General features: G+C 51.7%; 3 protein-coding genes across 3 annotated transcripts; 1 reads left to right on the forward strand and 2 right to left on the reverse strand.

Moving 5' to 3' along the window:
* Positions 1 to 3,204, reverse strand: CSUI_009952 (uncharacterized protein). Its single transcript, XM_068070060.1, has 4 exons — positions 2,546 to 3,204; positions 2,037 to 2,303; positions 1,445 to 1,545; positions 1 to 622 (listed from the first exon to the last, which is right to left on the reverse strand). Exons 1-4 carry the CDS (start codon positions 2,616 to 2,618, stop codon positions 206 to 208), a joined length of 858 nt encoding a protein of 285 aa, XP_067917962.1. The 5' UTR covers positions 2,619 to 3,204; the 3' UTR covers positions 1 to 205.
* Positions 3,205 to 3,300: 96 nt separating this feature from the next.
* Positions 3,301 to 7,595, forward strand: CSUI_009953 (uncharacterized protein). The gene is made up of 5 exons (XM_068070061.1): positions 3,301 to 4,193; positions 5,020 to 5,154; positions 5,706 to 5,882; positions 6,849 to 6,967; positions 7,402 to 7,595. The coding sequence occupies exons 1-5, from the start codon at positions 4,097 to 4,099 to the stop codon at positions 7,480 to 7,482; spliced, it is 609 nt and encodes a 202-aa protein (XP_067917963.1). The 5' UTR covers positions 3,301 to 4,096; the 3' UTR covers positions 7,483 to 7,595.
* Positions 7,596 to 7,802: 207 nt separating this feature from the next.
* CSUI_009954 (dense granule protein gra12) lies at positions 7,803 to 11,066 on the reverse strand. Its single transcript, XM_068070062.1, has 3 exons — positions 10,295 to 11,066; positions 9,037 to 9,528; positions 7,803 to 8,563 (listed from the first exon to the last, which is right to left on the reverse strand). Exons 1-3 carry the CDS (start codon positions 10,654 to 10,656, stop codon positions 8,212 to 8,214), a joined length of 1,206 nt encoding a protein of 401 aa, XP_067917964.1. The 5' UTR covers positions 10,657 to 11,066; the 3' UTR covers positions 7,803 to 8,211.
* Positions 11,067 to 11,077: the final 11 nt, after the last annotated feature.

Here is an 11,077-nt window from a genome sequence, read left to right on the forward strand (position 1 = left end):
TCCCTAACTGGGTCCAGTCTTCTTTCACCACACCTTTTCAGTTCTCGTCTTCCCAGCCTTTTGTGACTCCTCCTTACGCTGGTTAAGAAAGAGAGCGGCGTCTGTGTTGCTGCACCTTGAACAAGCAAGCCTCACGATCTTCGAGGACATGTCGCGACTACCGCATTCTTTTGTTGACACCATAGCATCAGCGGTACGTAAGCCTTTACACTGCTCCAAGGGAATTTCCAGACTCCAGCTTGTTGCCATTCTCATGAGCTTTCTTACTCTTCTTTTTCGATCTCAGTTTCAATGGTGGTGGGTCTCCACTGCCCACGATGCTGCTATCATTCTCTCCCTTGGGACCAGCCTCAGTTACCCCTGATTTCATCGTCACTACTGACTTCAACGTTGTCGCACCGGGGTCTCCACCTGTCTGTGTGTCTTCGGCGATGGAACGGGCCAAGAAAGCCCTAGGAATGTATTCAAAAATGTCAATACCCCATGCTACAGGAATACGAGGATGTAAGAAGTATACACACAGACCTAGTAAAGCCGCTAAGAAGCTCCAGACTGATGCGATGAAACCCATGCCTCCACAATACCCTAAATTCGCAAACAGTCCCTGAACAAAGTGCCACAGCTGAGTGCAGAAGACAGGAATTAAGAGACAGAAAAAAAACGGACGATGATTCGGCGGTGTGACGAAGAGGTGTACTTACAAACGGAGAGAGAAAAAAGAATGCTAAGGCATCTTGACTGGATAAAAGGAGAAAGGGACAGCATGCAGTTGGCGGACGCGGCGATTGAACCAAAATACAATCCTTGTTCTTTCACGGCCTGTACAAGCAGGCTATGTTTTCTTGCTGTTCTTGCGCTGGGGGATACAAAGCTGAAGGCGCGTTAGATGGGGACAGCTAGAATACTTCCGCGCCGGCACTCAGGCAGGTTTCAGTGTCCCAAGAGAAGGTGAGACTAGACACGGGATGGCGATACAATCAAGGACGACATATAGAGCTACTCAAGTCTCATCCTCGTCATTCCACTCGCTTGTGTACTTGTCGGTCTAGTGTCCACCATATGAAAACACAGGCGTTTAGATATAGATAGCTTGCAATCTGAATACGTGCACTGTGAATATGAATCCCTCGGAGCTGTTTCCGAGATCCCGGTCCGTACGCTAGGCCGCTCTTACGAAGTGAGTGTCATGTATTGGCTGCTCCGGAAAGACACACGTGCACATGTGTTGAGTAGGACGACTAGTAACTAACCTCCTAGACACATTGTCATATTTACCGCGATGAGAACAGCAGTACTCTGTTCACCTAGAAGGCCTATGAAATGGATACATGCACACCAGTTCAATGCAAGAAGGTGTTACGTAAGGGGGGGGCAGGTAAAAGCTTAACAGAGACGATTCAAGGCGCTTGAAGTTTGGAAAGTCTATATCTGCCTTGAGCCTTACCGCAAACCGACCCCAGGACCTCGTTAGCCATCGGCATTTAAACCAACGAAAGTGAGTGCAAAGCGACAAGGCACCCATTACTAAGGGAGCCCACAGGTTACCTAAGCACAAGAAACACAAATTATCGACGCAACACTAGCTGTTTATACAGCTAAACAACAGCTGCCCTCTCGCAGATAATCGGGCTCGTGTAAACATGTGTGTGTGGACTGCTGTAGAGCCATAAAAAGCAAGAAACGGAGTACCCCCCTTCATGGGAGGTGTACCTAACTCGAAGACGCCCAAACACGCTGAGGCTCACCCACAGTATTAGCAGACTAGACTCTCACTATGTGACGAGTGTGCTTTTTTTGACTGCATGTTTAGTGTGTACGTGGATCTGCAACAACGACCGCCTCCGCTGATGGCCTTCAATACACGAGAATACTACCCAGCGGGGCAACAAGTCTACGGCGCGCTACGACACTAGATCGAGACGGGCTTGAAACAGATACCCCTCACATCGGACGACTCTACTCTCGTTTCGACCTATTGTAAGAGGAGATCACAACCTTTTGTACACTCCAGATCGAAGACGAGTTTCAAAGCTCACCGAACACGCTAGGATTGAAGGTAAAGAAGCGAGCTCGCCACTTGGCGAGGTTGACGTCCTCAAGAAGATCATCGGCACTCAAAGCTAAATATGGAGCGTATGTAACAAGAAGAAGCAGAAAGATCACCATGGAAAAAGCCCCTGAAATCATCCCGAATATCCTGGCGACAATCGCCAGTTCCAGCACTCTCTCAGGGTTCCCACGCCTCGTACGCCCATACCCCACAGCCTTTGCCATCGTGATGATGCGAAAGAGAGGTAACTCACCTGAGACGTAAAAAAGCACAGCTCATCGAAGGAAATGATCACGGGGACAGAGAGTACCAAGAAGGGGGTTTGCTCCACTAGACTGTCGAAAACAACTCACTTCAAGCCGTCAAAGAATAGGCCAAGGGCGCGGGACCGAGACAAGGAAAGAGTAAAAACAGTCACGTGTGGTGATAACGCAGAACTGAGAAGACCCCTCCCACCGTCCAGCAGGGCTCAGTACGAAGAGCGAACTAGCGTACCAACAACGCCTGGTCCACCAAGCATCAGGCCCGCTGTTTCCAGCTTATCTCCTGTGATAGCAAAGGCAGACATGCATTTCTCTGCCTTGAGAAGAGGCAAAGAGGAGAATCGGACGATGAAGTCCACACCAACAATCCAGGAATCAAGGAAACCACATAGAGGCCGGTAGGACCGACCCTACCGGACGGGCTCCATCATCGCGAGGGAAACATCATAGCGGACGAGGCTTCAAGCATGCCGTGGAGCGCTTTCATTCCCGGAAAAGAGAAGCCAGCGCAGCCTAAATTAGAACGAGCTCATGATCAGAACTACCTCGACACCTCAGTGTCACTTAAGAAGTCAAAGAACACGAGACAGGCTTTTCCACGACAAACGTGGAACGGGTCCGTAGACCGCTCCCACATGTCCTGTCTGGAAAAAATGAATTCCTCCTCTTTAGCAACAAGGGAAGAAGAAACGAAGGCTTCTGTTGATTTTGTACAGGTCGTTTTACCTCTACACTGCCGACCACTCCAAGGCGGCCGCCACCACCGCAGTTGAGCTATGGCGACACTGATCGGCTGTTTCTCCCCTTACAGCAAAAAAAGCCCACGGAAGTCTCAAGCAGCCTTCAGCGCGGACATTACGCCGCGCCCTACAATGGTTTTCGTTAACAAAGGCCTAGCCGGAAGTAGAGCACACGGGGTCTCCCAGGGCCGCGGCGAAGGGCGGCGTTGTAGGGGAACCGTACATGCGGCAGGTGAGATGCTAGAATGACCCCAGTATAAGACGCGGGTCTCGGGTTTCGCAAGCCCTGCATCTTGGCGTTCGCTTCGGCGGCAAACAAGAGACGGCGGAACTCAGAATTTTCTCATAGGAGACATGGGGTCTTTCATTTTCAAAAGGTGTTGGACCGGGCACTGTACTTTTCTTAAGGAGACTTGCGGACTGGCTCCACGGCCAAACTGGGCCTCTACGCGGGGCAGCTCTCCTCGCGGTTTTCTCCGCGACTCAAAGGAAACGGCCTGAATGAGCCCCTATTGTGAAGAACTGCGTCGCTCGCCGTTTTATAGGCTGACATGTTGTCCAGGTGTTGGCCGTCCTCCTCTTTCCCAAGAATGACTCAGTGAAGGGCTGCCTTGCTGCCGGCCGCTGCATCGCTTTCTTCCAGCGCGCTGGATCCCCTGCAAGTTAATCCTGTTTTTTTTACTCCGGGAAAAGGAGTACCGGTTTGCGTTTTTGTTTAAGGGCGAGAAGTTCTTTGGTGGAGTGAATCGCAGTGCATGTACTTTGTTTTACTCCGTTGTTAACTGTGACGAATTGCCGTATTCAGCAGATACACGCAGCAGTGAGCTGCCGTTTGAAGGACTGCTTGCGCTTCCTCCTGCGAGGTGATCTTTGCGTTATTCTTCATGCGTCTCAAGCTCGCTGGATCCTCTCACCTCAAGACGGTAGGGGAAAGGCCACATCGAGACGGTCCCTCGGACCGCTAAAGGCTTCGACTTTTACGGGGTCTCGCATCGAGTGTAGGAAGCCGGCAGGCTCTTCTTATAGGACTTCACGACAGGAAGATGGACGTAGAAAAGCAGCAGCGTCTTTTAGATGAGATTGAGCGGCGGCTCATGCTGTGCGAGGAAGCCATTGGCATGGATCCTGCTAGGCAGAAAGGTGCGCGAAGTTCCTCCCCTCATCAGTAGACTGCCCAGACGTTAGTGTCAAGGCACTTCGGTTTATCTTGCTTGGGGCAGAGTCCGCAGACCCTTTCTGAAGATTGATCCGCCGAGTCGGACGCCGGGTGTTGGTGCCTCTTCAGGCTTGTTCGAGAAGATTTCTTGTGCTCGGCCGCTGTAACGAGACTATGTATTCTCTCCGTGTGTACTTCTTCACTTTTTTCTCAAGTACAGTACCCAAGCGTGCGCACATGGCTTGACATTTTCAGCGTAGCTGACACGCACTCGGCGAGGACGGCTTTAAGCCATTGTCGTTCTCACACTGCCGTCGACCCTAGGAATACTTCTGGCACATATGCTGCGTTGTAGGCCTCCTGACTGTCTTGGATGCCGGGGTATTCGAAGATGCGACGCAACTGGCATTGCTGTCGTTCCACGTTTGCCTGAGATTTGAAACGCAGCCCCCTCGTACCTCGATGCTACAATGGCTCTCTGCGATGTGAATCTGACCCTCTGTGAAGCTTACTACCTTGTATAGTCGGTCTCAGGGTGACACCGTGGTATAGTGGAATTCAAGAATGCGAGTTGTGTGGGAGAGTGTAGGGGAGAACAATTTATTTGTAGTGCCGTGCTGCAGGTCTTCAGAAAGATACATCGACAGTTTGATATCTTCGTTGAAATTTCTAGGATGCAGTTGCCTGCCTCTTAGAGTGTCGTTTGTATATTTTGTAAGCAAGTCTTTCTGGTGATGGATGTCCCTGGCAACGTTGTCGGCCTTCAAAGACATGTCGTTATCTGTGAGTTCCCCTTCCCGGCCCGTACAGCGATGGCGTCCCTAGGCATGAACACACCCGCGAGCACAGCGGATTTCCACTCCTCTCTCGTCATGAACATCTGCCGTCTTCACCATCAGACTACCCAACTTTTCCGTGGCAACCTCCTTGAAATGGAAGAACGTTGTAAGTGGACTGGACATGAGAGCTTCCTTTGAAACGTTTTGTTGTCTGGCTATAGACGCCAGATAAGAAGAGTACGGGTTGCTTTCTTTTTGACTGCTGAGATGATACCGTTTCTCCAGCTGCACGGGAGAGAGCAACTCAAGTGCATCTGCCGCTGTGTTCGGGTGCACGCGGACTAAGTGCTTTCTTTTCGCTGTAGGGGAATGGCCAGTACACACACATTTGGGTGCGGCTTTTCAGTGGGGACGCGCTACCAGCTTGTATGGAGACGCATGCGGATGTGCTGGCCAGGGGTTGAAAGCATCGGGGTATTTTGCGGTGCGTTCTAAGATATGTTACGGAGGTGTAGAAAGTCTTCCTCTCGTTGTGTGAAGTAAGTGTGACTAATCTCTGTGAGGTCAGGTCAGCAGGGCGGCTCTTCGACATCGTCATCCAACTGGAGAAGACCACCACTAGGTGAAGCTGCTTTTGAGGGCTGATATATGTGCACGGCCCTTGTGCGGGCCGGCTAGCCACAATTCCTGTGTGTGGACAACTTGTGTTTTTCTCAGATCAGCAGATGAAGGTTTGGCTGGAGAACGAGCAGGTCGCAGCGGCCAAGCTCATCTTGACACTCGAAGCGAAAAGGACCTATGTACTCCAACATGAGGAAATGCTTCGGAATGCTGCAGCACAGTTACGCCAGCTGCATGAGCTTGAGCAATTCGTCAATCCACCGCAGTTAGCAGGTATTCGAAAACTCCGATGGGGTAGACGACTAAGTTTTTAACTTGCACTCCTTTTCCATAAGGTGGAGCTTGGTAGGATCGAATGCATGCGATTTAGATACTTAGTAAATCATCTGCATAGAGCTTCTTTGTCGCTGTATTTGCTAGGCTACTACGGGATGTTGAAAGTTATTCACGCTAAGTGGTCTGTTGGGCGTCTCTATCTCATCATTGTTATTGTTGTAACTATGGACCGGGCCGCGGTCCTCTCGTTTCGCGCGGAGCCAAAGAAGTTTTTACTGCTTAGGCTCACCGCCGATTCTCAATTGGTTACTTAGCACAATTGATTGGATGGGAGAGTTCTATTACCCCGCCCAAAGTCACTCAGCGTTTGCGTGGTTGCATCTACTTGCTTCTTGGGCCCACACAGTGGTCGCCTGTCGCGCGTAGTATCTCTTTGGTCTCTCCTATGAAGAGTTCCAAGCAAACCTGGTGAACCCGTTGACACTGGCGTGAGTTGTGGCGGTGTCGTCTGCGCTCGGCAATGGGAAGACAGGTTTCGCGGTCGGGGAGTGTGACAGCCCTGGTGTAGCTCAAGAAGAGAATAGACGCAGTTTTCTGTTTCTCAGTGTCTCGATTTGTTTTACTCGTTGTGCTTAGCTAGGGAATCAACGTCTGATTAGACGATACGGTTCCTGAACGTGTGGAGCGTAGAAACGCTGCACTTGCGAGCCGGTCTGAAGCATACCTCGTATTACTGTAGTTCGCGCGTTGCATCACGAGGGTGACGTACGTCAATCCACATCTAGATTACAGCATACCGGTTCGTTTCCTCATTGAAACCAGTTAACCTATAGATAGCGTGTTCTTTTGTTCGTTTCTTAGCAAATGACTGACGCCGTGCTCTAAGATTCTCGAGTTGAATTCAGCGCACCTGCCATCCTTGACTGATGAAACTGCCACTCACAATTATGTTTTGTGTCGCAGAGATGGAATCGTTCAAGAAGCGCATGGAAGATATCGATGCGAGGGGAAATGCGCTCACGGAGAGAGCTGTGCGTCTCGAAGGGAGAGTGATGAACATTGCACAGGTCTACAACACCACGGTACGCCGCATCACTTTAACAAGAGTCTAGTTTGCAGAAAACGCCCGTTGGAGTCCTTCCAGGTCACACTTTGCAGGTTCAAAACAAGCCCATCGACAGTGAAACGGCGTCTTCAATGTACACGTATCGCTTGTGAGCCTGCTGACCGCTCGAGTGAAAAACGCGAAAGCTGTTTGATGCGGAAGCCCCAAATAATCGCACTACGTTCGATTTAGCTCCTGTGGGTGGTGTACGCACGGAGTTGCCCCGGGGGCCGTCAGGCACACCGTGCGAACCAACAGGGTAGGCCACAAGGTCCGCTTATTGGACATGTCAGATATGCCATCTCTGCAGTCGAGCGAAGTCTTGAGAAACTGTACTTCATCTACAGGCAGATTAGCGATAGCCGGGAAGCTAGCCTTCACCTGCCGCGTGAATGTGTCCTGTCGGTACAGATGAACATGTTGGCGAGCGTCTTCGAGGAGTGGCACGAGCAGCTAACAGAGGAAGAAGCAAATCCTACAAAGACTATATAGTAGTATAGTGGGCTCACCCTCAGTACGAAGATATGTGCTGAGATCGACCGATGGGCGGCGAGGACAAGGTTTCTCATTTCGGCATCCCGCACGCAAAGCCCTTCTGGTGGAGACTCAGTGGTGATGGCCCGCGCTGGTTGAAGCAGTCATCAGTTTCAGAGTGATGGTCTGGCTCTTCCGCTAACCTGTTGTGACTTCCTAAGATTCAGGTTAATCTCATTGCTAGAAACCATGTTGATGCCCGGCCGAAATAACTGGTATCTCAGCGACGGTCACGCTTGCGTAGAAACTCTCGGCGCCTTGAGAACGCACCGTTCTGCCCTTTTCCCCAATGATGCGCAGCGTTTGCGATGTTATGGCTGCACGGCAACCTGGAGACGTTGAAACATGGGTATCTACCATTGATGACGGGCACAGGTAAAGATGCGGTGGTTCTTCCGTGAACTAGCAACGCCTTTGCCGACTTTGGATATGGTGCTGGAACTTCACCATTCCCGTTTTTGAAGTTGCCTGCTCTCTTCACAAGCGAATAACAATCTCCCCGGCGAAGCCACGGCATTACAGACTGAAGGCATATTCCTTCGCGGGGAAAAAACAACACGAACGACGTGGCCATAATCTCGCTGTACGGCCGGCTTGTCAAATTGTAGCAATGACTTCCGCTCTTCATCCGTCATTCCGTTCCGTTACAATTGTAGAAAACATACCAACTGGGAGTGCTCCCAGCGCTTATACCACTGAACGGGAGAAGTGTGCAGTCAGCGCTTCTGTCCACCGCTGGCTGGTGAGGATTGCCGCTGCCCTCGCAAACCGTCCCGCTAGCATCGGATCGGTCAGGACGCCGAGCACCATCGTTGACGGCCACGAAATATAGGTGCCACGAATGTCCCGCGAAAGAGACGAATTAACTCGGGCGGTGAACACCGGGAGTTCCCCGTCAAAGAAGTTCGCTGCCGCAAACGTGATCGTCATAAGAGGAGCCTTGTTGGTAAGGTGCGCCAGAGGCAGGAATTTGCCCTGTGTCCGAAGACGGTCGCATGGAGTTCCTTGTCCATACATACCAAAACGGACGACAAAGCGCCTGAAAATCATCAAGGACCGCAACAGGACCAGGAAAGACGCGAATGAAGTACGGAGCGCTGAAGCCCTCTCTACGACTCGAAGAAGCCAGCAGATACTCGGAGATGGACCATCCACCGTGATAATCAATGGCCGATGCGCCTGCAGGACAGCAGGCATGGAAGAGGGTGATATGCTCCAAGTACACAAACAAACACAACTATACGAGGAAAACCCCAGACTCCTCAACCTCCCATCAGCGACCCAAGAAACTTCCGTAGCTTTAGCAGATTCGGAGTCACAACCACTACAACGCCTGAGAGGCTGGCCTGTCAGATCAATGGGGGGGGGAACGTGACCCAGAAAAACTTCTCCACTACTCTCCGTTCTTCCCTGTCATACCACACAAAGACGCGCAGCACCAGCTGCGTTTACACAACAGGAAAACGAGAGTGCTTCGAATCAAACTGCTGCACGACTGAGTGAATGGCTTACGACATCAACAGGCAGTCCCCGTCGCTAACCCAGAAATCCTTTGCATAAAGATCCAGTGTCGCTCCTCCGTCAAAATAGTGTTGCGAGGACGGTCTCCAGTCCGCCTGTGTCGCGCCGTGGTACGCGCCACTAAACAAGCTGAAAAGCTCAGCAGCATCGATCAGCTCGCCCTGTTGGGGGAAAGGGGAGCTGTCCGATACTACTTTGTTGAAAGATTCATGCGGATTAAGCAGCAAAAGCACTTCTTTCTGCTGGACACCGGGGACAGGAGAAAAGCTCCCGACAAGATGTTTGAACACGCCAAAGTCATAATAGAGATGGGGAGAAGGAGGAATGTAGCTGAAGACTGCAGAAATCCACGGAAGCGAATTTGCTGGGCCGCCGGCCAATCCTAGATCCACGTACTTCACTGTCGCCTCCAGTTTCGGAGGTGGGAAGAAGGCATTCCATAAGGAGAATCGGCGAAAAAGCTGCCACCATCGAAGCTTGGACCTGAATCCAGACAAGCGGAAAATATGGATCCCACGCAGAACAGTAAAAAGACAGGATTTGAGGGAAGAGCGTACGAGGCCGAGCTGCCGCGATTCTAGCCTAAAAACTGGAAACCGCCGAAAGCAGCCGGATCCGTACACCGTGAAACTTCGGGTAGGTGAACGTGACACGAGCCGTACTGAGACACACGCCGCTCGACGCTAGCAATGAATACTGCTTGCTTTCAGCATGATTGATGGGCCTAGCAAGCAAATTTACAGTGATCCAGCCAGCTAGGTTGAGATGCGGTTTCCATCGGCACCCCTTAACACCCAAAACGGCGATCCGCCACGTAATACCAAACCTGACACCAGCCTACCAATGGCCAAACAATCGCATGTCAAGCACTGAGAATGATCGGTCATACACACAAGGAACGCGGCACCACACTATATACGAGTTCGACGTTCTGCCGACGCTGCCGTTCTCTCTCACCTACTTGAGGCCAGTAACGCCCTCTACCCCCAGTGCTTTTACCCAGAGCTCCCCCAAGAACGTGGCTTCAGAGGAAAACCGAGAGAGTGTCACCCACTCGCACCGCCTCTGCCTGAGCAGTCAGTGGCCGAAGCTTCGCAGGGCCTAATGCACGCTTTCTCCATACCCGTCTACTCGTTTACCAACCCACCAAACACCTTTCATCCCCCCATTCCTAAACACGCCAAATGCTCCCAAGACTCGGTGCCATCAAGGCCTGCTAAGCTGTCTTCGAATGTAACAATGGACGTACCTGGCCTCCTTACGCTTTTTCTCCCATGCAACTTTCAGCTTATTATGCTCCTCAATGCGCTGGGAAAGCCACAAACACAATTGTGCATCGGGACCCCTCACTGTGAGCTGCTGAATTGTACCAGGCTCGATGTTGAAACCCGGCTCAACAACAAGGTTGTTGGCCTTTCCAACCAGGCAAGCCCCACCGACACGGTTCCACTCGGGCACGCCCATGACTATGTTCGTCTTGAAGCCATTGGTCCTGTTCCCTACTTGGCAGGAAGCATGTTCAACTGCAAAGAAAGCTGCCAGTACGGTCACAGCAATTGCTAACGAAGAGACGCCGTAAGGCCTCAACCCGACAGCAACCTGCGGAGCCATTTTCACCTAACAGACGAATAGTTCAGAGGCGAGCGCAGCGTCCTTAGCACGAGAACGAGAAAACGATATCCCGATGCTCACACGTCTCCGACGTCCCCGTCCTCTCGGCACCTTTCTTAGAGACAGGCGAACGCAGCTACAGTAGCAACCCCTGTCCCGCCACTGGAAAAAACACAACAAGGATACGCCAAGCCTGGCAACGCACGCGACTCCCCAAACGAACCCAGGAGTCGCCTACACCAGATGGAACGGGCGTCTCGGAGTACATGGCAGACGCTTTGGTGAGACGCCCCCCAGCTGCGTCTCCAGCGTTCGAGTTTTGCGTCTGGTCGGCGTCCTGCTGTTGCCGACCGCGGCACCAAGCGTCTGAGTTCAGAGCTAGTTTCGGGCGACACCTGTTCTGTAAAGGCTGCCGCAAGAA

The sequence above is a fragment of the Cystoisospora suis genome (genome assembly GCF_002600585.1).
Source record: "Cystoisospora suis strain Wien I chromosome Unknown contig_6407, whole genome shotgun sequence".
Lineage (NCBI taxonomy): Eukaryota > Apicomplexa > Conoidasida > Eucoccidiorida > Sarcocystidae > Cystoisospora > Cystoisospora suis.